General features: G+C 45.8%; 1 protein-coding gene across 1 annotated transcript in view; it reads right to left on the bottom strand.

Annotated features, from left to right (window-relative positions):
- The window catches only part of LOC146345266 (tumor necrosis factor receptor superfamily member 16-like), a 57,624-nt gene extending 30,874 nt beyond the window's left edge, over positions 1-26,750 (bottom strand). Inside the window, exon 1 of the mRNA XM_084855116.1 lies at positions 25,914-26,750. Within this exon, the coding sequence (XP_084711242.1) occupies positions 25,914-25,976 (63 nt within the window). The 5' untranslated portion in view covers positions 25,977-26,750. The remainder of the gene's footprint in view (positions 1-25,913) is intronic.
- Between the last annotated feature and the right edge of the window lie 1,015 nt (positions 26,751-27,765).

Below are 27,765 nucleotides of genomic sequence, written 5' to 3'. Positions count from 1 at the left end.
AATGCAATGCTGATTTGCAGGTTGCTCTGTGTTTATCAAGCCTGACTTTTTTTGGTCTCCATTTGCATCCTCTGCTCCAAGCCGGATCAACTTAGGGCCAAACTTCACATGACCTTAAATGCATCTTTGCATTTAATGTGTACCTTTGTAATGTGCATCAGCTGGGAGGAAGGCTGATAATTATTGGGATCACAGCAGGAATGGAGGGGGGAATTTGCCCCTTTCCTATCCTGTTGTAGCCCTGAGGAATGCCCCTCTGTTGAAGCTGGTATTTGCTTGCTGGCGGGTGGGGGTGGGAATGTGAATCCTCCTTTACCCCCTCCAAGCAAATGCCAACTTCAGAGAAGAAATTTACCGCAGAACCACAGCAGCAGAGGAATCCTCCCTCTATGGATACTGCAAATGATCATACACCTCATAGCTGATTTTTTAAAACCTACACATTAAATGCAAAAGATGCTTTTAACATCACGTGCAGTTTGGCCCTGTGTTTTTGCAGAATATAAGGGCTGGGATTGCTACTTTTAAGGTGGTAGCAGGGGGAAGTTCCCCTTTACACAGAACAAGAAGATCACTGCATGGCCATCACTGGCTCCACCACACCCAGAACTTTGCAGTCCCTTCCGACTGCACATGCCATCTGCACCTCATTGTCTAATGTGTCTCCATGACCATGAGTGCTAGAAACATGGTTTTTTTTTTTTAACAAAAGCTGAGATTTTTTAGGTATCTAAAAACTGTATTTGTATTCAGCTACAGAAGAGAAGGCTTCTGATAGACCCTACTGACTGAACATATTTATTTGCTTACTTGCTTACAATATTTATATACCTCCCAATAAAATCTGGGTGGTTTACAGTAAAAGTTAAAACCATGAAGTATGCAAATAAAACATAAAATCCAAAATAGAATCAAAGCAGCTGTACAATCAAACCAAAGTAAAATCAGTGCAAAGAATCTAAAAAGCAATGAACTTTTTTTTTTTTTAAGACTGGAAGGCTGGAGAAAATATAATTGTCCTCTTTACCTGGCACCCAAAAGACCATAACATAGATGGTGGCACAACTGCGCCTCACCAGGGTGGATATTCTACAGCTGGGGTACCACCACCGAAAAGGCCCTTTCTCGAACAGCCACTCTTGCCTCTCCTGATTTGGCAGAGACACCTGGAGGAGGGCCTCTGAAGATAATCTTAGGGTCCGGGCAGGAACACGTGGAAGGAAACAATCCTCCAGGCAACCTGGCGCCAAGCCTTTTGCATTTAATACTAGCGCTTTGAAATGGGTCTAGAATCAGACTGGAAGCCAGGCTGGTGTAATATGATCATATCGGCCGGTTCTACTTAGCAATCTTGCTGGTCTATTTTTGTACCCGCTGAAGTTTCCAGACGGTATCCAAAAGCCGCCCCGCCTATAACTTGCAGCACCCCAAACATATAAGGCTGCCTTTTCCTGGATCAGTCTCATTCAGCCTTGCCCAACATGGCCCCCTCCCAATGTGTTGGACTACAACCCCTACCATCCCCAGCCAGTGTGGTGGCTGGGGATGATGGGGTTGTAGTCCTACCCATCGTGAGGGTGCTGGGTTGGAGAAGGCTGGGCTGAGTCCACCAGGGCTAGAATTTTCTAGCTTGACTGGCAGGAGCTCTCAAAGCTATTTCCTAGGGCTGCTACTGAAGGTCATGTTCACTGGAGGGCCTTCCACACTGAAGACAGAAGTGCTCTGCCCATGTGCTACAGACCCCCTCCAAATGCTTTACCTCCTAATTTATAAACTCTTTCCTATCCACTCTAGGAGGAGGGGGATGGAGAAGGGTCTCCCGCAATAAACAGAACCTTTTACCTCTTTCAGCCCAAGCGCCAAATTCATTTTCAGAAAAGCTCCTGGGGGCGGGAGGAGCAAAGGCAGGCAAGGCCAAAATACCTCAAATTTCAGCATATTTGAGCTTACAGCTCTTACTGCAAGTAACCAAAAGCCTTTGGAGAGGTATTTCAACCTTTTAGAATGGGAGAAAAACTGCACAAAAGCTGTGAAGTTGCTGTCAGGAGAAAGGACCTGGGGCCAGGGGAAAGAGCAGTGGCTGTCTGGTGAACCCCCGAGGGCCAGATGAGGTTCCCGGGCAGGCCGGATTTGGCCTGCGGGCCTGAAGTTCCACACCCCTGTTTTACACTTCTCGCAGCATTCAGATATGTCTCCTCTCCCACTCTTTGCTCACTCTGCCAAGTTCGATGAGCTCCACAGATCTGGTGGGCCACTTTCCATCTTCAGTGTGTGTTTTTCCCCCTCATAACGGCAGCTTGGTAGAACATGGAAACAGCTGTAAGGAGCAGCGCGAGTGGGAGGGAAACATTTTCAGCTGGAGCATTTTTTCCGCTGACTCACCGCAATAAATCTGGGTGCACAGCCAGGGCACCAGGGAGCCGGCTGCTCGCCAAGGAGCAAGGGAGAGATCTGACTGTTGTTTGCCATTCGTATATATCATCATCAGTATATATCAGGGGTGGGAACCTGCCGTCCTCCAGATGCAGTTAGACTACAACTCTCAGCATTCTTGGCCGCTGGCTGTGGTGGCCAGGATTGATGGGAGTCAGAGTCCAACAACATACGGGGTCCACCAGTTCCCTGCCCTGGTATATTTATTCATTTCTATATCACCCAGTAGTCAAAGCTCTTTGGGCCTTTCACAAAAATTGCACCCTCCAAATTCAAGACAATAAAAACATATCATCCACTCTTTAATGTACAACATTTGAAAACAATTTAAAACAGCTAATACAACAGTTATAATAAGATAAAAAGGTGTCCCCAACCAGTCGTGTCCGACTCTAGGGTGCGGTGCTCATCCCCGTTTCTAAGCCGAAGAGCCAGCGCTGTCCGAAGATGCTTCCGTGGTCATGTGGCCGGCATGACTGAACACCGAGGTGCACAGAACACTTGTTACCTTTCCTGCCGAGGCGGTACCTATTTATCTACTTGCAATTTCTTGCTTTCGAACTGCTAGGTTGGCAGAAGCTGGGACTGAAGACAGGAGCTCACTCTGTCACGCAGCACTCGGGTCTCGAACTGCTGACCTGCCGACCTTCCAGTCGGCAGGTAATAAGATACCAGCTTATAATAAGATACCAGCACCTAATAAAACAATGGAGATAAATGCCCCATCATGTGCCATCAAATGCCAGAGAGCAGAGGGAAGTTTTAACCTGGTGCAGAAAAGATGGCAATGTTGCCACCAGGCAGACCCTTGCTGGGGAAAGCATCCCGCACTCACAGGGCTGCCACTGAGAAGTCCCTTTCCCTTGTTGCCATCCCCTGAGCTTCCCTTGGAGGAGGGCCTCAGATGCTGATATATGGTGCTTTAACATAAGCAAGTGACAAGACGCTGCCCCAAGGGGTCTGCAATCTAAATTTAGTCAAGCGAGGTAACTAAGGAGGAATGTGCAATCAAGTGCTTATAGCTACGGTTCATTTCAGCTGGGGCTGAGGATTAAGTGGCTAGACCAGTAGCCCTCAAAATGTGGTGTGCCCCTCCCGGGGGGGCAGCAAGTCAGCAGGAAGGGGTGCAAAGTTCTAGACAGGGTGGGGACAAGATCCTGCAACAGTCTGAGCCGGAGAGACTTTCCTCCCAGTAGTAGAGAGTTACAGCACCATTCTATACAGATCTACTCGGAAGTCAGTCCCATTGAGTTCGATAGGGCTTACATCCAGATAAATGGGTATAGGGTTGCCGCCACCCAGGGCTGGATTTAGGGGCAGGACACCCAGCTGACTGCTTGAGCCACTGGGCCTGTGATGGGTTCTCTGCTCAACTATTCACTCAATAGCAGAAACAAAATAGTACATCTTTACTCCTTAGGCGGGGGACAATGATCTCTGTGTCCAGGGCAGGGATGTGCATATGAAGAAATATACCAGTGGGTTACACATATGAGCAAAATGTCAACCTGGTCGAAGTTCTCCAAGTTCCAGCCTGAAGTTCTGTCTCATGTCCGTTTCAGATCGCAGCTTTTTTTCCCTTTTCTTTTCGCATTAAGATTTGAGCGTATTTCCTCAAATGTACACATCAACTGTGCGCCTCTTTGAAATGTACACATTCTTCTCCCATGGATTGAAGCACATTTGTGTGTATTTTTCAAATGTACAGATGTTGTTGGATACATTTTTCCCAGGGGTGAAGTGTCTCTGCAAGTCACATTGCAAACTCGGAAATGTGCAGACTTTGACTTGCGTTCGAGTTTGTGTTCAGTGTGCGAGGTGCGAACTGGTTAAATCCTGATCAAAACTGAACTGGAATGAATCCTGCAGTTGTAACCACCGAACTATCAGCAGTTGGAGAAAAGAGAGTGGCGCTAATATGGAGAACCCTGGAAGGCCAAATTTGAGGTACAACACCCCTGAACTACACAGATGAAAAAGCTACAGCTCCTTTGGTGTTTCAATTATCCTTTATATATATTTTTAAAAACTCCCTGTCAAGAGAGAAGAAAGTATCTATATCTAGATAGAAAGACAGATAATTTTAAACAACGCTGTAGAAGAGTTGTAGGGTTGTTAATGCTTTTCATGAGACAGAAAGTCATTATCCCTGCCAAAAAACGAGACGTTCTGATGTGTGCCTACTTTTTTAAAAAAATCCAAATAAAAGTGTGCAGCTGTGTCAAACATATAGCAGCATTTCCCAACTAGTGCCCAACTTGGACTACAACTCCCCTTTGGCTGGGGATTATGGGAGTTGTGGTACATACAACACATCTGGAGAGTGCCAGCTTGGCTTATAATATATCTGGAGATCACAACAACTTGCACAGATTTGGGGGGTGATCTTTTAGTTGATCTAATAAAGGGATTAACTAATATGAATTTGGGGATATTTCTTAAGGTCAACAAGACTACCTTTCTTAGTTTGTTTTGTATATAATATAATCAACCTTCCCCTCTCTGTGCCCCACTGTGCCCCAGATGATTAGGTTTAGCATTAGTGAGAATGTTTCTTTGTATTTTACTGGCTTTTCTGGTTTACTAAGCCTTCAGGGCAATACCGCCTGTGTGTGAGTCTCCAGCAACTCTAAGGCCCCCGTCAAAACCTGAGCTTTTAGTCCTTGCACTGAACACAGGAAGCTGCTTGAACATCACCAACTCTGACAGGCAGAAGTTCACCAGGATCTCTCAGCACAATACTGCCTATGCCTGCTCAGAAGTAAGCCCCACTAAGTTGAATGGGTCTTACTCCTGGGTGGGGTGAGCCTTGTAGTTTGCAGAAGCACAAACATATATTTAAAAATATAAAACCTATGCAGGCAAAAACACCACAGTTCCTGAAATTGCACCGTATACAGCTATAGTTGCTCATCGGGTAAACTGCAGCATCTGTTTTGGAAAACCTATCACCTCCCACAAATGTTGGCATTATGGGACAATGGGGGCATCTTTGGTGCACATGATGCGCACCAAAGATGTACAGTGGTGGCTCCTTTCTGGGTAGATGTTATCAAATGCATCAACTTTGTTCTGGACACTTCATTATTGTTCAAGGACGATTGTGTATTGCTTAACTATATTCCCACAATTCGGAATCTATTTCTTGGTCACTGGCACTGGACTAAACTGTTCTATATTGTTCTTGTAGTTTTGAATTGTTAAATGTAGCATATGTTAAATGTATTTGTATTGCTATTGTAATTGAAATTGTTTTAAATAGTGTTTTAATAATGTATTTAAATGTTTATATGTTAACCGTTTAGATATATTTTATATTAAGCAGTATACAAGTTAAATAAATAAATAAATAAAGGCACAATCCTATGCACATTTAGACAGAAAAAAGTCCTACAACGCCCAACGCTGAGAGTTGTAGGACTTTTTTCTGTCTAAACGTGCATAGGATTGCACCCTAAACATACGAGTTCTTATGGTGGCCAAGAGACTTGTTCTACAGTGATAGAAGGACAGAGTATCTCCCTCAGTCATGAAGCACTCTAAAGACCTCACAGCATTGGCCTCTTTTGAGAGACTATATTACCTGAGACAATTTGTCTTGATAAGCGTTCCAACATTTGGTTGGCATACCTCAATCTATATGAGTGTCTTGGAATTGAAGGTTTTTAAAATTTTAAGGTGTTTTTAAGTCTTAGTTGTAATTGCTTTTATTGTGTGCTCATTTATGTTCTGTCTCTGCTTTGTAATTTTTATATGAGTGTGAGCGATTTGATTTGGAAAAATTTTAACCATTAAATAAAAATTATGAGAGAGTGCGTGTGTGTGTGTGTGTGTGTATATATATATATATATATAGAGAGAGAGAGAGAGAGAACACTACAGCCCACATTGGAGCTTTTTTTGTTACCATGCCCCCACACAGATCTTTTTTTATTGCTATTTTGGATTATTATTATTAATTACATTTCTATACCGCCCAATAGCCAAAGCTCACTGGGTGGTCTACAAAGATTAAAAACATGAAAAATACAGAGATTAAAAGCCATTTACATAAAATCAAATCACACACAGACAACACACACAAGAGAACATCTACCTAAAACAACTTCAAACAAGCAATCTCAAGCAAACAACCCTAACCATAAGACAATCCAGGATCGATTAAAACTTATGATATTTAGCCAGAATATCCAGCCAGAAGAACATCCAGCCAGAAGAGGCACCCTATAAAACCTGTGGACTTTTTGTAACCTTTTGGTAGGTCCCAAGGAAGTAAAACGCTGGATGGTGTGGTAGAAAGGAGGCGGGCTACTGCAGTTCGAATTCATTGTGAATTTGGGAGGTGGAGGTAATCTCTGGTTGCTCTCCCCACACCATGACACCCATGCAGCAAGAGCCCAGTGAATTAAATGGCAATTAAGCGGGCACAGGATTGCAGACTAATTGTTCATTACAGTGATTTCCCCTCCTCCTGACAAAAGGGCGGCTGCATTTTTACGCAGGCTTCTTGCCATGTAACACACACACAGACATACCCGCATGCCACTTGCATTATCTGAAAGTCCCTGGCTGCTTCAGAAAGGTAAAAGAATATCAGTCCTGGTCACAGCCCACTCCCATCCCAAATGATGATTTACTTTGACATTAACTCAAGGTAGATACCGAGATAAGACAAATGTTGTGTTTACCTGGGTGTGTGGACTCTGTAAATCCCAAACACAATAGATTTTTTTAAGGGGGGGACGCGTCAGCAACCTTCACAGGGCTGGCCGCCGTCTCAGTTTAGTAGCAACGATCACCAAACAGAATCAGGCAAAGTCATTCTATCTGAGTGGGGGATGGCAACCAGTTTTGACCTTTATCTCCTGCCCTCTCCTCCCGGTTCCAATGTGTACAAGAAATGCCCTGCTGAACCAGACCAAAAGTCCATCTAACATAACTTTCTGTCTCCAATGCTGGACAGCAACCATTTTTCTGTTGAGGGCTGCATTTCTTCAGCAGGAGGGGGGATTTGTCATGAACTGCAGAGCCAGAAACCGAAGCGTGTGGAGCCATCCCTTCTCTCTTTCTTTCTGACACCCCCTTTCTTTCTCCCCACCACAAGGTTCTGAACTGATCTCTTGCAGAGCGCTTTCTCAAAGTAGCTGCTTCTGGCATGAGGGCGGCAGGTTGTAAACCCCTGTTCTAAACTTAAAAGCCCAAACACTTCCCCCTGTCTGGCTAGGGAAGGTGCCCCACATCCTTAATCATTTTAAGGCTGGCTGGGGCATGCTGGGAGTTGTAGGCCTTTTTTCTGTCTAAACGTGCATAGGATTGCACCCTCAATTGCCTTTTCCAGCTCTACAGTATCCTTTCTGAAATGGGACAAGATTAAAACACTGTACTATAGGAATAAAAAAATTCCTTCATCGTTCATTGCTCTGGAGATTTACAGAATGTTATTATAAACTGAGACCCAGGCAACCCAACTGCATGAACCACTCAGACATACAGTTTGGGGGTCTTTATTTTTACATCATAGGTCTCCTATTTTCCAGGGGGTAAATTTCCAGAGAGATTACATCACACTTTCAGCCTTCCCCAACCGTGCGCTCTCCAGATGTGTTGGACCACAACTCCCATCATTCCCTCCCAGCAGTGAGGGTGATGGAAGTTGCTGTCCTACACATCTGGAGGGCACCCAGATGGGCAAGACTGCATCACCTTGCTCTTTGCTTTACCCTTGAGGGTTAAAAGGCAGGGTGCAGGGGAAGATGGATGAATGAATTCTCCTGCTTTGATGAATGGCAGATAAATCCCTTACCTGCCTGAGGGATGGGAGGGGTGAAACTCACCTGGAATTCAGCAAAAGATCCTGCTATCATTTGTCATCTCTGTGTGGACATGCTGGGGGGGGGGGGGAGAGAGAGAGAGAATATGGAAAGGCCAGATGGGGAAGGATGATTGCACAAGTTTGTTCGAAGACAGATGCTCTGTGCCTTTCGATCCCCCATAAACAGATCAGGTAAGCCAATCAAAGCCAGGAATTCAGATAGGGATGCCTCAGAAATTCATTTCAGTTTTGAGCAGTGTTTACCCACTTTGCACCTTCCGGACTGAACACAGATGCAAACTGCAGTTGAAGTTCATAGATTTCTGAGCTTGTGATTCACGGACCCAAAGAAATGTGTTCAACAGCATCTGAAGAAAGCTCATGAAAAAAAATGTGTCCTGTTGTAAAATGTGCACAAATAGGCTTTAATCGATGGGAGAAGAATGCACACACCACAAAGAAGCGCACAATTGCTGTGTACATCTGGAGAAATATGCATGAATCAATGCACGGATTTTTCATGTGGAAAGAAAAAAACAAAGCTCGCGATGTGATACGGAGTTGAGTTGGAACAAGCTTCAAGATGGAATTCAGAGAACTTTGGTGAGCTCAGGTTTGGCTGATTTGCATATTTCTAGGTTCAGATGAGCTTCCTCACACATCCAAAGAATGGGCGAACGGTTAACATGTGCCAGCCCTACCACACTCCATCATTGCCAATGTCCTCAGAGGCCGTGCATGCCACTGGTCCTGTGTTCAAAATCCTGTCTTGTGCAGGGGCTGCATTATGCACATGCGCCAGCAGACATGTAGGCCCTTTTTCACGCTTGCTGAATGTGTGGGGCGAATGGACTGTGCACATGTTGGTGTTGGCGGGGGGTGCATGGCTGGCAGGCATGACTCCACTCTCCCCCTCAATATGTGAGAGGAGTTCATTTTAATACCCCCCCCCCCACTATCTCTTAGTAGAACTATGCAGAAAAGGGCAACCCAAATGATCAGGGGGCTGGAGCAACTCCCTTGTGCTGAAAGGTGACAATGTCTGGGAGCTCTTTAGCTTAGAAAAGAGGCGAATGAGGGGAGACATGATAGAGGAGTACAAAATTATGCATGGTGTGGAGAAGGTGGAGAGAGAGATGTTTTTCTCCCTTTCTCAGAATACTGGAACCCAATGGGGTCATCCCATGAAGCTGAGTTCTCCTCTACTACTAGTACATCCTGGGAAGTACTAGTTCCCCTCTACGCAGCACTGATTAGGCCTCATCTGGAGTACTGTGTCCAGTTCTGGGCGCCACACTTTAAGAAGGATGCAGACAAACTGGAGAGGGTTCAGAGGAGGGCAACAAAGATGATCAGGGGACTGGAAACAAAGCCCTATGAAGAGAGACTCAAAGAACTGGGCATGTTTAGCCTTGAGAAGAGAAGACTTGAGGGGAGACAGGATAGAGCTCTTCAAGTCCTTGAAAGGCTGTCCCAGAGAGGAAGGCCAGGATCTCTTCTCAATCATCCCAGAGTGCAGGACACGGAAGAATGGGCTTAAGTGACAGGAAGCCAGATTCCGGCTGAACATCAGGAAAAACTTCCTGAGTGTCAGAGCAATACGACAATGGAACCAATTCCCTAGTGAGGCGGAGGGTTCTCCCATGCTGGAGGTGTTCAAGATGAGGCTGGACAGCCACCTGTCAGGGATGCTCTGACTTGGACTCCAGCATTGAACAGGGGGTTGGACTCAATGGTCTCATAGGCCCCTTCCAACCCTACTATTCTATGATTCTATATTCTATGATTGGTGGGAGACTCAGGACAGATAAAAGGAAAGACTTCTTAACACAGTGCAGAATGAAACTATGGAATTCAAGATATAGCAATGGCCACCAACGTGGACAGCTTTAAAAGGGGATTGGACAAATTCATGGAGGAGAAGGCTATCAATGGCTACTAGTCCTGATGGCTATGTGCTACCTCTAGTATTGGGGCAGTATGCCTACGCACACCAGTTGCTGGGGAATGAGTGGGGGTGGGGGTGCTGTTGAAAATAAAACATGTCGCCCTCTTGTAGGACTGCAACTGCACTTGGAATACTGTGTGCCATTCTGTTCACCACACCTCAAAAAGGAAAAAGAGTTGGAAAAAGTCAGAAAAGGGCATCCCAGGAAGCTGATTTGCAGGAGATACAGGACAGACAAAAGGAAGTCCTTCTTCACACAGCGCAGAGTTAAACTATGGCATTCACTGCCACAGGATGTAGGGATGGCCACCAAATTGGATGGCTTTAAAAGGAGGTTAGACACATATATGGCGGAGAAGGCTATCAATGGCTTCTAGTCACGACTGCTATATATTACCTTATGTCCTACTTGTGGAGTTCCCACAGGAAGCTGGTTGGCTACTGTGGGAACAGAATACTGGACTAGAGAGGATTTTGGTCTGATTCTTATGTTTGTATGTTGCCTCAGACAAGTCCTATCTGTAAAATGAGGACAGTGATATTGGTCTACTTTACAGGGAGGGGGTGGGGGTGACGACTACTGAGATATGTGCAAAATGCTCTCAACACTCTTAAGGAGCTATATAAAGTATTTCTATGGGTTGAATCCAGACATACGCATACTTAGAGTGGACCCATTTAAATCAATGTTACTTGTATGTCAGGACTAATTTAAGTCCAACTGATTTCAATGGGTCTACTCTCCAGGTATGGCTAAGTCTGGATCCAATCCATTATCCTTTGTCATCCCCCCCCCCCCGCCCCCCTGGCCTGCCTCTCTCAGAATGGCCGTTGCTTCATTGGCTCCCCTCAATATAGTATTTCCTCAAGAAACTGCTTGGATATTGTTAGATATCAAGGAGTAGCCTGGGCGTACAAGGAAGCCCATGCCTTTGGGGATCAATATAGTCCTCAACATTTAAACGTTTAAAGCTAGTATGCAAGGAATAAGTTCAGAACAACCAGTTGGAGAGACTCAGCAGACTTGACATGGTTCCACAGGCTATAGGGCAGCTTTTCAGATATACTTTAATATTTGGTATGCAATTTGGATTGGAAGCAAGCTGCTTTCCTTTAAGCTCCTAGCCCTCATGGTTGCATCGATAGGCTTGAAAAAAATAACTATGTTGATCACTGTGAATCTGGTGATTCTGCCAATTACCCAATGACGGGTGAAGACAGAGAGAGCAAAAGGGAAAGAAACCAGTCAAAATAAAAATGTAGGACCAATACAACCATTGACGGAAAAAGGTATTGTGGTTGAACAAAAAAATGTGGGAGCAGGACCAAATTAGAGTCAGGGATCACCCAGAGTCCCACCTCCAGTTTTCTTTCAGTGTACGAGTCTAGAACAGTCTTCCCCAACCTGGTGCCTTCCAGATGTGTCCAACACATTATTGTCCAACACATCTGGAGGGCACCAGGTTGGGGAAGGGCCAGCTTAAAACCTGTGAAGGTATTAAGAACAAGTGGAGCCCAGCTATGTGCAGAATGCCTTTGCTTCGCCATGGAGTAACCACAACCATCTTGTCCGCAGCTGTGACTCGAGGTAAAGGCTTCCGGGACAGGCTGGGCTGTGTGGATTTCATGCTGGCCCATGTCCCAGTGGCTTTCCTTTTAAGTGCTGAAGCCTGGGACAGGAAGGAATCAGAGCATGCCTGCAAACAGCTCACGGGGCTGCTCCTGCCCTGTGCCGAAGAGATGTAGATCCCGTGCCAAGAAAATCCCAGGACTGGCACAAGAAGCAAACGATGCAGATGTGGACATTTATACAAAACCCACCTGCTCTACCTAAAACACTCCCCCCCATGCTTGCTTTGCTCTGCACCTGAGGGTTTTGAGTTTGGGCAGGATCCTGGGCAGGATTTGGCCAGGAACGATGCGCTGAGTAGGTATTCGCAGGAAGAGAGAGACAGGAAAAAGTGGGCTTCCAACCCGATCCATTCGGTAGGGAAGATTCGCGCTCAGTATTTGATCTGTACGTTTACGCTGAAAAACATGTGGATGGGTGGCATTTGGGTATTCCACCAGTCTTTAAGGCAATTCATACCTACAGTAGCCCTGAGAAGCAGGTGTGATCCCAGCAGGAGCTTACGACAGCTAAGAAGAGAGGAGGTGAACTTACATGGAGTCAGACCTAGCTCAATATTGTATGCACTGCCTTCTTCAACCATTCAGATGAGTTGGACTACAGCACCCATCATCCCATGGCCACACTGGCTAGGGACGATGGGTTTGTACTCCAACACATCTGGAGGGAATTAGGCTGGTATTGTTATTATTATTTTTATATCCCGCCTTTTCCCCAGTACTGGGACTCAAGGCAGCTTTACAACATTAAAAACTTGTACAGTTAAAACATATAAATAGAAATATACAAAAGTTAAAAATATAATTAAATCATCAATAATATTAAAATCGTATAAAATATCAGAATTTTAAAAGACAACAACAATATAGACAATAGTACCAATCCATCAGATTCTCACAGGTCCAGACTATCTATCCCCAAAGGTCTGCTGGAACAAAAAAGATTTTGCTTGCCTGCGGAAGCATGCCAACAAGGGTGCCACTCTCGCCTCCCTGGGAAGGGAGTTCCAGAGCCTTGGGGCAGCCACCGAGAAGGCCCTCTCCCACGTTCCCACCAGGTGAGCCTGTGATGGTGGCTGGACCACTAGAAGGGCCTCCCCTGAAGATCTCAGGGCACAAGCAGGTTCATAGGGGAGAATTCGGTCTTTCAGATAATCTGGACCCAAGCCGTATAGGTTTTGAGAATGCCATCATAGCACTTGATGTTGTAACATAAGCAAAACCCAAGTCTTTGCCCCTAGGGGCTTACAGTTTAAATTCCGAACATGGGGGAGACAACAGGGAGAGTAGGGTGGCTCAGCAGGATTTCAGACAGGGGTCATTCCCAGACTTACCTGAAGATGCTGGGAAGTGAACGTTCACCGGGAGCCAGGTGAAGCTTTGCACCCCAGCAATGAGAGGGAAGTGAAATCTGCCTAGGTCTGAGCTGAGCTTTGGAGATGGATTCAATCTGGGTTAAATGCAGGGATAGCAACTGACCAGGAACTTTAAAAAGAAAAAGAAACAAAATTTGGACCCCTTACAAAGGACAAGGTTGAATATTTTTCCTCCTCACCTTGACACCTTAGGTCACTGGTGCAAAAATTATTTAATCCAAAGGGCCAAATTCCATTTCGGGGGAGATTTCAGGGGCCACATTCCAGTACTGGGCCAAAGGAACCCCCCCCCCCCAAATATCAGCCTATTTTAGCTTAAAGCCCTTCGTGCCAGTAACTCAACCTTAGGAGAGGCATTTCAGCGTCTTAGAAGGATGGGGGGATCGATGCGAAGTCCAGAAGGGGGGAATGGCCATCTGAAGGGTGGATTGGGGCCTCAGGCAGGCCAGATTTGAGGTTCCACACCCCTGCCTTAGGTGAATCGACAGCTTTTGTACTAGGCTCTGACCAGAAGCTGTCAAAAACCTCTTCACCCTGCTGGCTCTGCCCCCAAGCCCCAGCTGAGTACCAGAATTTTTGATTTCAGGGCTTAAATGCAGCCCTTGTGTCACACCTCGACCCCTTGCTCTCCACTTATGACTCCACTGCCAAGATAACCCAGCTCTCTCGTCACTCTGACCACCTTTCCTCAAGTCCTTACACCTGCTGTAAGGCACTGAAAGCTGTGGATCCCTGAGAGCAGTGTGTGGCCACCCTGAGAGCAGCAAATGCCAGGCAAGAGCCTGGAGTGCTGGAAAATGGCCACTGTTAACACAGCCAAATAAATATCACCATCCCCTGAAACTAGGAGCTACGTCACAAACACACTTTAACCGTCATACCTGCTCAGGATCCTCTTTTAATCTCCCCCGCCCCCCGGTAGTCACCACCAAGGAGCCGCTGTTTTAATTTCTCATAATGCACCTGACAGTTGCCTCCTTGGGGGTGGAGATTATTATATGGATAAACTTTGTATTGGAACACTGTTTAATATTTACTGATGTGCAGGTTCTTTTAAATTATCTACCTGCTTCCTGGAAGTTAATGCGCGGTCAGCATAAATGGATTCCCCCTTTCGATGACTAAAAGACTGATATTACAGCACTGGAAGGATAAATCTTCATCTCCTATAGTGCAGTGGATTGAGGACTCAATAATGCTTTTGACATTTGAATGGGTGGTATATAGACATCACTCACAAATGGATACATATACGTATAGCTATTTGGTCTGCCTTAGTTGAAGTTTATGGATAATCTCTTTTATATTTTAGAAAGGGGTGTGTGTGTGTGTATGTGTGTGTGTGTGTGTGTGTGTACACAGGCATTCTCTCAGACATTTGGCAGCACATAATGAGTATCTTAGATTGTCTCTGGCCGATGGTTTTTAATTGTTTTAGATATATGTTGTTGTGTGTGCTATTTGTTCTCTGTCATTACATGAATGATTTTATACTTTATATAATGTATTTTAATGGGTTTTTTAAACATTTTTGTGAACCTCCCAGAGAGCTTTGGTTATGGGGCAGTATAGAAACTAATAAATCAGTATTAACTGAAACTGATACATTCCAACGTTGACATATTTCCCCCCTTTTTTTCTTGTTCTGTTTTGCTTTGTTCTGCTGACATTTATAATAAAAATTAAAAAAAAATAATGAAGCTGATATAGTGTCATTGAGGGGCATTGTGGGAAAATAAAATGGTGGCCACCAGACACTAAATGGAGCAGCACCAGGGAAGCCCACTTTTCAGGGGAGGGAATAGGAGGAAACCCGGCCGAAGGTCTTATGCTGAGGCCCCCTCAAGAGAGGAACCAGCCCTGATTGTAGAAATGTCTTTTGACCATTTTTTTTAGTCTGTATGCCTGCACGTGAACATACACTTTCCCTTTTCCTCCACCCACCACCTCCTTGTAACCATCCAGATAGCCAAATGTTGGTATATTTTTTGAGTTGCAACTATTCTGCTTTCACACTGCTGATTATTTAGTGGTTTGCCAGCCTTTTCTCAGTTTCCCCCCCTTCCAAAAGGTTGAAGTGCTTCTCCTAAGGCTTAGATACTGACAGGAAGAGCTTTAAGCGAAAATATGCTGGTATTCTTGGTCCTGCCCCTCCCACCCCTGAAATGTGGCCCCTGAGAGCTTCTCAGAAACAGAATTTGGCCCTCGGGATGAAAGCGGTTCCCCAATCCTGGACTACAAGTCCCAGCATCCCCTTTGCTGGCTGGGGGGTGCTGCAGTTGTAGTCCAACACACCTGGAGGGCACCAGTTTGGGGAAAGTCTGCCATAATCCATTGTGAGAGTAATGACTGTATTAAAGTCATATATATGTATATATATATACACACACACATACACATACACATACATATACATACACACACACACACACAGAGTATATGGAAACTGTTAGGGTCAGTTTATCGACAGCCCCTTGAATCAGAATCTGGCAGAACCAAATTAATATAGTAGTCAGAAAAGAGATTTCCATCATGTATAATAACCGGGTGGGGACACTTGTTCAATGAACCTAGGTGTGATAACAGTGGTGTTAATTATAAATACACAAGAATGTCTGTTACTTTCATCTATGAACTTGGGGTGAGGGGGTGTAACAGCACCCTCCCCACTCTTCCTTTAATCTACTTTGTCCAAAACTTCTACAAAGAAAGTTTCTCCCTCAAGCCTTTCTCTCTTTTTGCATTAAAACAAAGAATCCAGCCCCAGCTGCATTCATTACATTTTTTGCCCCCTTGAAACATCCTCCCATCTAAACAAAAGTCCCCACCACCAGCAGCCCCAAGTCGCAGCTAATAAGAATAGAAAATATTTAGCCATGCAATGTTAATTACCTTCCCCAGGAAGTATGAAGGATAAAGACAGCTTTTATAAGGTCTGACCGCATAATTACAGGGGTTGGCTGGGCAAAAAATGTTAATACCAGACCAGGAAAAATGTGTTCCACATTAATCTTGACATGAAATTCACTGGAAATAGAGAATGAACGAAAGCGTTGCCTTCGCCGTCTTCTTTCTCACATGCGTACCACCGCCGAGGCTTAATTTGAGCCAGGCCTTGATGGGCCTCAGAGCCCGTGCAGAGATGCAGGAGACCTGGTCATGCGATCTCTTCTGTCGGGGAAACCGCTAGCTAAAGACGGCACAAGATTCAGAGGTCCACAGAGTATCCACAGCCACACCATCCCTGTCAGAGGCCCTTCCAAACCCCCATTTTACAGATGAAGAACTGAAGCAGGACGTAGTGAACTGGCAAAGGCCCCTCGTGTTCATGGCTCAGCAGCGGAGGCTGGTGGCTCCGACGTCAGTGGGGCGGTGAATATGCTCCGGGTTTCGAAGCTCCTTTAGAGTTCTGACTGAAACCTGGAGCGGATTCACTGCCCCACTGACATCGGAGCCACCAGCCTCCGCTGCGGGCCAGAATGGGCTTGAAGCGAGCACCAGTGCATACATGGGGTTTGATTCAGGAACTGCCTTCCCGAAGAGCAAGGGAATTTCTGCCCGAGGAAGGGCTCCGACCAGGGAAGGTCCTTCTGCCCCCTGCACCACACCTCACCCCATTCAGCAGGGTGTGCTGACTGTCTGGCTGGGTTCACACAACACGACAAGCTAGAGTACGGGCTGAGTGTGGGTGGCTGCTGAATTGTGGCCTGTTATGGAATCGTGGGTTGGTATGCTGTGTGAACCCAGCCTCACGAACAAACCATGGTTTGTTAATCAAAAACAACCCACAGTTCACAACCTAACAACAAACCATGGGCTCTCTTCGTGGGTTCTTTGCGGTTAACAAACCATGATTTGCTATCATAGCTGGATTCATGCAACACGAATCATGATTCATCAGCAACCCACAGTTCATCGACAACCCACACTCAGCCCATGCTCAGCCCGTACTCTGGTTTGCTGTGTTGTGTGAACCAGGTCTCTGCGCAGCATTTTCAGGGTCTGCCATGGGAAGGAGGGGGCAAGGAAGTTTACTTCCATCAACACAATAGATCCAGCATAAATCTGGATCCAACCCATGGTCCATAGCATAACCGTGTATCCTACTTTTCAGAGGGCAGTCCTCTATTTGAAAGGTTGCCCATTTCAGTTCATGTCTGGTTTAAATAGGCAGAGCCATAAGATGGGAGAAAGCAGCAAGGACTTTGAAGTTGCCCAGCATCAGGACAGCAGACGGAGCAGCAGATCACCATCTTGTGCCACTATTGTATTTCTATTCAAATTGCATAAATTATTTTTAAATTTGCATTGCTACATATTAATTCGGTTTCCATAACCTTTGCATGTGTGGCATCCTCTTCTGGGGTGATGCATTTCCTCTTTTTTGGCAATACGTAAGCGGTGATCCTACTGATCAATCCCAGGCATATCCTTAACTCCGACTTCCATGCTCTTTTACACTGGCAGAGGACTGGGAAGATCACAGCAACTGGTGTGTCAATATTCCTACCCGGCACTCCATCAAGAATTGTGTTTCGGAGACTGAACTTGTCTGAACCAGTTAAAAGGATCAAGGACCACAGCTTTCCCCAAGCTGGCGTCCTACAGATCTGTTGGACTACAACTCCCACCACCCCAGCCAGCAAAGCTGGTGGGAGTTGTAGTCCAACAGATCTGCAGGGCGCCAGCTTGGGGAAAGGCTGATGTAGCAGGTGATGGAAAAAAACCTTTTGGCACCTGCAACTCTGGAAAGCTGCTTCCAGTCAGGGTAGAGCAGAGGTGTTGAACCTCTTTCTGTCGAGGGCCAAATTTAGTTTCAGAGAAGCTCTCGGGGGCTGCATTCCAGTAGTGGGCGGGGCCAGAGGAGAAAGGGGGCAAGGCCAAAGGCAAAATGGATGAGGCCAAAGTACCAATGATATCACAGAAAAGCTGGGAAACCACCAAATGGTTGGCAGTCAGGGGAAAGGGATTGAGGGTGGCTTCCTGGGGAACCCCTGGGGACCATCTTGAAGCACCAGGCAGTCTGGATTTATCCTGCAGGCCTGAGGTTCAACACTCCTAGGATGGGTAGACAGGAATGAGCTGGATAAATTGGAACAAGGCAGCTTCCTGTGTTCACAGATGCTTTTAAAAATGCCCTCTTGAAGGATTATGGAAGACTCCCAGCCGCAAACAGCATCCGTTGCAAAGCATTGCATTTGAGGTGGTATCAGGCAATGTTAACAACAGCCATTTTAATTCCCTGTGAAGGCCCAAGAGTGCTCCAGCCAGGGCCCAGGCAGCTGCCGTAGGATGCCAGGTGTTGGTGGTTTTGGATCTATTAAGCCCTACATGGCTCGGGACCGCAGTACCTGACAGAACGCCTCTCCCAGCATGAGCCGACCGGCACATTATGCTCTGTATCTGAGGCCCTCCTCCAGTAGCCTTCTCCAAGGGAGGCTCAGAGGGCGGCAACAAGGGAGAGGGCCTTCTTGGTGGTGGCTCCCCATTTATGGACTAATCTCCCTGATGAGGCCGGATTGGTGCCAGCATTGTCATCTTTTCAGCGCCACGTGAAAACTGCCCTCTTCTCTCAGGCATCTGGCAGCGTACAATGAGCCTCTTGATTGTCTCTGGCTGATTATTTTAAATTGTTTTAGATATATGTTGTTGTTGTGTGTGTTGTTTGCTCCATGTTATTACATGAATGGTTTTATACTTTATATAATTAATGTTTTTTTTTAATTTTTGTGAACTGCCCAGAGAGCTTCAGCTTTGGGGCGGTATAGAAATATAATAAATGAATGAAATGGATGAATGATGCTGGGTGTCTGGATGTGAAAGTTCTGTCTGCTGTGTTTTATCTGAGGCGCCTCCTACATGCTTGCAAACCATCTTTTAATGGCTCAGTTAACACACACGTGTGCAAACAGCCCCTCTGAATCCTAGAACAATCCACCACACTGACTTCGCAAGACGGGGCTGTTGTGTGTCAGTGCACACAGAGTAAGGGCAAAGAGCACTGCAAAACCTGTAGTTTGTCCACGGTCTCAAGGGCCCAGTCCTCACTGAGGACATCAACTTGAGTTGGTCAACCTCTACCACTTCGAACTGCAAGCAAGTAACTGGACAGATCTGCATAGAAAAACAACAACAAAGCCCACCCCTGCAGATAGTCAGCTGGGAGGTCAGGGAGAAGGGTTTATAGCCCAGCACAGCTGTGGGAAGCTGCAATCTGGATCGGAAGTCCAGATGGGGGTGCTTATCTCTTTCCCCGTGGGCCATTTTTATTAACATAATTGCCCCCTCCAGTCTGCTCTTTGCCTTGTCCCCTGTGGGTTGATTTTGATAAGAAAACAACAACAACAACCAGATCACAGGGGAAGAAGCCATTTCCCTGTGCAAACTTCAAATACCCTGCACAGCTTTGGGTAAAACACCTATCTCATAGGAAGCTGCCTTATATACCAGGTCAGACTATTTCTCAGTCTAACCGCATATCTCCTCTTACTGGCGATGGTTTGTGTTTCCTATCACCTGTTACCTGATCCTTTTAAAAACTGGAAATGCTACTGTTTGAACCCAAGATCTTCGGCATACATGAACAGCAAAGCCTCTACCGCCTGGTATAGCCTCTTCCATTATGTGCTGTATGAGGAAGTCCTTCCTTTTGTCTGTCCCAAGTTGCCTGCCAGTCGATTTCACTGGATGACCTGGAGTTCTGGTAGTATGACCCATTTCTCTCTGTCCACATCCTCCACACCATGCATAACTGTATCATCCTTTATCATGTCCTCCCGCTTGGTCACCTTCCCTCCCCTCTTCAGCTGATCTTTCTCCTCATTGCTTTGCCCTTGCCTGGTATGCAAAGCACTTCACACCCTCGGTCATTATAATGTAGGGTAGCACCAAGGTGCATCACTTTTTCATATGCAAATGTCTATGCATAGGTGCAAATTTAGAAATAATAACTATTATTTCAATAGAAACACACTACATTACACCATCGTGGGGAAGACTGACCAGGTGAGCTTTGTACTTGCTCAGTCTGCTGTCCAGGTGCTATTACAGAAGGAACCATCTCTTCCTTCGGATGATTCTTTGACTTTAAACTGGACGTGGACTGGAGAGCTCATCAAACATCTTCAGAGAGTAGAGGACTGTGCACTGTAATTTAGGACACCTGGCCACCCCATTTAAATTACCCTTTCTTGCATCTATTCCATTGTTGCATTCTCTTTTTTGAGATGGTGCAATTAAAACTTTACACAGTATTTCAAGGGTCGCTACATCAGAGAATCACAGAAATGCTTTTAAAATGCTGGCACTCTCCTTAATCCCTTTCCTAACATTCCGGAACATACCATTTGCCTTTTCCCCAGCTGCTGCACAACGAGTCAATGTTTTTGTTGAGCTGTCTTCCCAAGATCTCTTTCCTGGTTCGTCACTACCAGTTCAGACCCTATCAGGATATTTGTGAAGTTGGGAATTCCCTCCCCCACAAAAGCAGTGAGTTACAGTGGTGAAAGCATATTGTCCATGGCAGCTCTAATGACAAGGTGTGATAGTGGCACAATGGATGGAGAGTGGGGTTTGCATGTAGCAGGTGTCCGCTGAAGCCTTCACTTAACCATCAAGCTCTCTGGGTGAAAATGGCTTCCCAAAGACCAACCAGGGGCAAGCATAGAACTGGAGTTGTTTCCCAGCTGTCCATACTGTTATTGGGGAGAAGAAGAGATTCGATGTGCACTTTGGACAAAAAATTGCTGACTACCACAGAAAAGTAGTTACAGAATGTCCCTGATGATCCAAGACGTTAAAAGCCTGTTTTGCTTCTCTTATTATCTGGGTGCAATGAAGCCTGTGTGTACATTCTTTGCATTTAAAAACAAAACCCATCCGCCAAATGTATGGGACAAATTTGCATTTAGTGGCATGATTTCACGTAACTTATTTCATTTCTGGTAGCCATAAGGCAGCACAACGCAGAGCATCGGATTCCTGTCCACAGTATGTCATACGCACAAACAGATGTCTGTGTGCTTGGTAATAGCGATGCACCCAATAACCAAGAACTTGCATAAAAGTTGGTTTTGGCAAGAAAATACTTTTCTGGTCATGCTCAGAGGCACTTTCTCCTCCAACTCACCTGCATGCACACAGAAAAATAGTCCCAACCCAGGTATGCAATGGGTAGTTCAAATGCCAGCTACTTGGACCTGCCTTCTTTGTGGCTAATATTAGCAGGTCCTGCTTAAAAAACATGAGTGAGCCCTATTCTATTTTTCTAGGTGTGAAATTTTCCTTTCTGCATGGTATCTAGTTAAAGAGATGAAGCTATTCTGCTTTACCAGTTGATGGAGAATGCACTTGCGAGTTTTGCTTCTGTGAAGTCCCAGGACCAGGCAGAAGGTAGATCAGGATCAATGTAGATCTCTGGATGATTTACACTAGATCAGCAAGGAGTCTAACTTCCTATTGTTCTAGCACCAAAATGACTCTCACCTACCCTAAACTGAAGTGAAGAAAGCGTGATATAACTAGGAGTGGATTTTTTGTGCTGAAAGATTATGAGCTCCATTCAGTTCTGGTACTCAAAACAAATTCCTGGGTTCAGAATTCTTGACTTTTAAGTATATGTCTTTTGACCTTGGGGTTTCTAGTAAAAAGTTCATGCCATAATAAATTTGTTGGTTTAAGGTGCCAAAAAGACTCTTTTTGTTGCCACAGTCTAACATGGCTACCCCATTGGAAACATTTCTCTAACATCCACATCTCCCCCCTCAATACAGCTTAATAAAGAATCTGCAAGAAGATTTTAGATTTTCCAAAATGTGGAGGCATACCACCCTCAAAAATTCCCAGGATCCTTCTAGAAAGGGGGAAAAACACTCTCTGAGGAAAGGAAGCAAGACCATTCCTAATCATCAGCTATATCAAAAGGTGCAAGCAGCTCAAGCCAAAAGATGCAAGCAGCCACCTCATCTCCAGAAAACCGGCCGCTGGTGAGTTCCACATTCAATGGATTTCTTTGGCCTCCCAACAGCTCTCTGTGCATGTTAAAAACGTGACACTGTGAAGTGTTTTTTTGTTTTGTTTTTTAATTCTTAGACCAAAATTTTAAAAAACGTACACAAATGCTTGGGGGGACATTTTTCAATTCCAACCCAAATTCCAATGTATCTGAGGTTTGCAAAATGCCCCAGAACAAAACCATGTGTGTGGTGTCAGAAGACTAGATCGGTTTTTCTTTGCTTCCCCTGGATCTGTTTACCCCACTACTTTCCACTGGGTGGGACAAAAAAGCATCTTAATGGCAAAAATCAATAAGAGTTCTTGGGGATATTTAATATCCCCGGCTCTTTGGGGTTTTATTTATTTATTAGTTATACTTTTATACCACTTAATGTAATAAAACCACTAAGTGGATAAAAACTCTGTATGTGCACTTAAATCTGCATCAGTGGAACAATTTTTCTTGAAAAAATCTTACCGCAGCATGTGACATTGGCTGGGACAAAATCCCACCCCAGTGGCAAATATCAATAGATTTCTTGGAATATTTTATGTGCCAGGTACTTTTTTAGTTGCAGTAAGCAAACTGTAAATGTTCAGTGGAATTTGGGGACATTGTTTACTGCTGTGCATAAATGTTTTAGCAGGACTATAGTGTAGGTCTACTTCTGTGTAAGTTCTGTAATGAAAAGTGCACCTGGGGGAGGATTTTGTTCCTGCACTGTCAAAGTTAGTTGCATTCCACCACCTTCATATCACCCCCGCTCCCCAAACTCACAAACATCCCTGTCAAAGCTGCAGGATTTTCAGAGAAATCAAATGGAAAATAAAAGAAGAACTCCAGCCTTCGTTGCCTTTTCTAAATTCCTGGTCCTTTAACTTGTCCGTCTCTCTCATCACTCTTGCTGTTTTTCCCATCATCAGTATTACACTGCAGGTTCCTTGGGAGCAGGGACTTGTCTGTGTTTGCCAAAGTAAGGTGCCATGCATGTATAAATAATAATGACCGTAGATGCATAATTCTTCCCCCATTTATCCCGCCTCCATCTCCCTTCTCATCCTCTGTTGCCTTCCCAGTGTCGAATTTTAGATTGCAAGTTCCTTGGGGCAGGAACCTGTTCTCTTATGCTTTCTCTTATACTTTGCAAAGAGCCATGCAAACTGATGGTGCTATGTTATTAATAGTAATAATATTACTATCGATCCCCATCTTCTGTCAATGCAGAATTTCGATGCTCATCATCAACTCGGTGATGGCTCTTAAGCTGTCGTCTTGAAGTGCGGTTGCCACATTCCCTTTCAGAGGAGAGTAAAGACCCATTTTACTGCATTGTGGCTTTTTCTATTTAATTTTACCTGACAGCTTTGAAGCGTTGAGTCTGTGCCATTGTTTTATCTGCTGTTTGCTTTTAAAATTTCTTTTGGAATTGCAGGTTGCAGTTTTAAATCAAATGGTTATTTTAAACATGGACATTATTTCAACATTGTATTATCATTATTGTCATTATTATTTGTCCTTGTTCTTATTGTGAGCTGCTTCAAAGAAGCATTATAGCTGAAATGTGGCATACCATATTATAACTTAACTAAGGGTAATCCTATGCATGTTTAGGCAGAAAAACGTCCTACAACTCCAAGCATGGCCGGCTAGGGAATGCTGGGAGGTGTAGGACTGTTTTCTGTCTAAACATGCATAGGATTGCACACTAAATGATAAGTAAAAGAAAGAGTGCAAAGGACTGAACTAAACTGAATAGTTTGTCGGCTGTCCTATCCCTAAAACACAGGACTGGTAGCTATGTTTGTCAGTGCTCATGTATGCACCTTACTTATACAGTCTGATCCTAACCACGATGACAAAGAAGTGAAGTCCACTGCTTTCAACAGAACATCCTTCCGAAAAAGTAAACTATGCGTAGGATGTGAACTTTAATATATAAAAAGCCCCCTTTTCTGTCTTTATGTGATGCAGGCGCAACACACACACTCCGAGACAGGTTGTTACTATCCCCATTTCACAGAAAGCAAACAGAGTGCAAATCATCCAAGGGTCCATGGTAAAGCAGGAACTTGAACTCAACTCTGTAACGCATTTTGTTCCCAACCATCCCCCTTGGCTCTTCTAATCTTCCCTTTTTTCTCTTGTTGGTGCCCTTCACCCTCCCCTCGCTCAGTCTCCTCCTCCCCATGTCAAAATGTAGGTGGCAAGACTCTCAAGAGGCTGCATACTTTCCAGCCATATCACTGAAAGCATCGTTTACGCACGTGTGCATACATAACAATACCACATACATAATCTCACACCCTTATATTTTGCTGTTATTTAATCGGAGGGGGGATAACTCTTCTCCTCTTCTTCCTTTGTGAACACAGATTAATCATCACCACTTCATCCATGAGAATGCGTTGAAACAGTGTGGTGAGTGTCTAGGGCCGCCCTCCAGATGTGCTACACTCACTACATGTTGGCCACGGAATTGCAGTCCAAGACATCTGGAAGGCAACACTACTCTTTTTACTCCTCCTTTAATCTTCCAATCGTGAAGCTGACTGGGTGATTTACAGGGCAACTATTTTGTATTATGTGATCCTGAGTACAGACCCCCCAAGGATCCAGGACAACACCCTCTTCACTGGTACATCCCATCGGATTTCTCATGCCATGTGGCTTGTTTTATTTCGCTCTAGAACATCTTTGCATCCAGGCTGCCTCTGAAGTGTGTGTTCTAAACAGTTCAAGCAACTCTGAGACCTTGTGGGGGGGGGGGGAGTCATCGGAAAACAAATTTGAACCCATTTCCAACTCTGGTCCACCTCATGGGGGCTCTTGTGAGAGGGCATACACAGTAAAACCACAACAACTGTACAGCGTTTGGGGATGTGAAAGCGCAGCATCAATTAGAGCCACTAATCACGGTTTAATTAATTAGGGTTTTTTATTTCTTCTCCTGGAAGCTATACGCTCATGCGTAAACACACACACACAATCTCAGATAAGGTAGGAAGGTTAAGTGGTGTTGAGGGTGACACACTCTGTTTATGCTCAGAGGCCCACTCTCCTATTTTATTTATTTGTTACATTTGTATCCCGCCTTTTCCTCCAAGGAGCTCAAGGCAGTATACATGATACTCCCGCTCTCCGTTTTTCATTCTCATAACAACAACCCTGTAAGGTAGGTTAGGCTGAGAGTCAGCGACTGGCCCAAAGTCCCCCAGTGAGCTTCAGGGCCAAGTGGGGACTTGAATCGGGGTCTCCCGAATCCCAGTCCAACACTCTAACCACTACACCACACTGCTTCACATGTTCACAGCTAAGCCTATCTGGGTCTTAAAGGAGATGCGGGGGCTCAGGCTACCGCTGCCGCTAAAAACGCTTGTTCCTACCAATGCAATCAAAATAAACTGCCCACACGACGACCACCCAGATGAAGTTATGCCCACCTTTGAAGGCTGCGATCCGGCTGCACGACTCCATTATTTCAGAGGGAGAAGTTGCAGTTTAGCTCCCCACCCCTGACCCCTCCAGATTCAAATCAGTGGGTGATTCATTTGGGCTGAATCGCGCTCTTGTGTCTTAGCTCGGTTCCTCCCTCTCCCAGCTCGCCGTCACCAGCTCCATCCGTTCCCCGGCTTAAAATACAAAACTCTATAGGGTTGGGGCGGGAGGCGAGAAAGAAGGAATGAAGATGGCTGTATATTCTGAGGACAAAGGGGGACTCACCTTTGCAGCGAAGACCTGGAGCAGGAGCAGGAGACACGGAAGACGAGCCTTGGTCAGTTTCATGTCAGTTTCACCGGAGGCTCTGCCTCGGAAGCGCTTCCCCCGCCCAGCCGCCGCCGCTCGCCGGCTTTCTTCTGCAGCCGAGATATATTTTCAAAGCAGCCCAGGGAGACTTTGCACAATGACTCGCTCTTTCGTTTTTTAAGGAAAAAGTGGGCAAAAGAATAATAAACACATACAGAGCGCCTCTCCCACCAATTTTCAGGTATAGGAAAGCACCACCAACTTCTCACAGTCCAAAGAGGGGGGGGGGCGCAGATCGCCTCGCAGAAAATGGGAAGGCCAAATATGTACGTATACAGATACAGGCTTGTTTCTGGATCGATCAAAAGCGCTGAGACAAAGCGGCACCTCGGGAGCGCTGAGCTGACTTTGGCATCTGGGTGGGAGAAGAAGATCCAGAGGCTCCCCCGGAGGCGGGAGCGGAGCCTTTTCCCGAGGAGGAGGAGGAGGAGGAGGAGGGAGGTTTGTCGCACTTTCGGAAAAGCAAAAAAAACTTTTGAGTTGTTTTTTCTTTAATCTAAAGTCAGCGCGGTTGCAAAGAAAGACGCAGCAACGCCCGAGGCAAAGATCTCTCCCCCCGCCGCCCCTTCGAAAAAGTCCCGGAGGGTTCTCTGGATTAAACACGGCCGGGGGAGGAAAGTTTCCTGGGGGGCTGGCGGGCTGGGATGGGAGCGTGCCTTTCCCCCCACCAAGCCCCGCGAAGGAGCAGCTGCAGAAGGCGAACCCGACTCGCCTCCCGTCGCTTCTCTCGCTCCTCCACGCCCCCCTCGCTCTCCGCTCCTTGTCCCCTCCCAGGGGTGTGCGATGAGTCGACCTCGCCCCCTCCTGTCTCTTTCTCGGCCTTCCCCCAACCTGGCGCCATCCGGATGGGTTGGACTGCAGTTCCCATCGTCCCCAGCCATGAGGATGGGAGTTGCCGTCCAAGTCATCTGGAAGGCGCCAGGTTGCGGCGAAGGTTGCTCTCTTTCTCTCCGTCGCTTCCTCCCCCGACCCTTTCGAGGAAACATGCAGGCGAGCAGCAAGGAAGGAGGGAGGGAAGACATGGCAGATGAGTATAAAACAACCAGTCGCAGGGCGTGGAGAGGGTCGGATCTGCGATTGCGAGAGCCATGAGAGTGAGGTGGGTAAGAGGATGACTTTTTCAGGCACACGCTTGTCACTGAGGCTGGTAAGGGAACGACTGTGCAGCAAAATACGGGCAACATTTATTTTGATAGCGTTCTAAAAACAAACATGGAACCGCCCTCCTTAGAGATTCAGCCATCCACATCCAGCAAGCCTTTTCTTTCCTTCCTCCCTCCCTCCCTCCCTTCCTTCCCTTTCCTTCCTCCCTGCCTTTTTTTTATGCTGCTGTAGTTCACACATGATAGAAGTTTATAAATCTCAGTACATAGAGAAAGTCAAGAGAGAAAGAAATTGTGCTTTCTCTCCTATAGTACCATGGACCCTTCTGTAATCTGCAGAAGGGCTGGACTACAACTCCCATCACCCACATCTGGCATGCACGGATGCCGTGACGGGGGTGATGGGACTTATAGTCCAACACTTCTGGAAGTTGCCAGGTTGGGGAAGGCCGCGTGGGTCACCTGATGACATGGAGTGGCAATAGATTCAGGGCGGACAATGGAAAGTGCTTTTCCCCCACATAAGGCAGAAGTAGTGCGATTTGCTGCTGCAAATGATGATGTGGGTCCTGCAACAAAATATTGCAGTGTGAAGCGCTCCTGTTCAGTGTTCCAGCCAGGCAGCCTTGCCTTCCTCCACAATATGCCACTTCCTTCCTCTTTCT

The sequence above is a fragment of the Heloderma suspectum genome, chromosome 5, assembly GCF_057233095.1.
Source record: "Heloderma suspectum isolate Gila_16-S chromosome 5, 16-S_ref, whole genome shotgun sequence".
Lineage (NCBI taxonomy): Eukaryota > Metazoa > Chordata > Lepidosauria > Squamata > Helodermatidae > Heloderma > Heloderma suspectum.
This window is presented reverse-complemented; position numbering and strand designations above follow the sequence as displayed.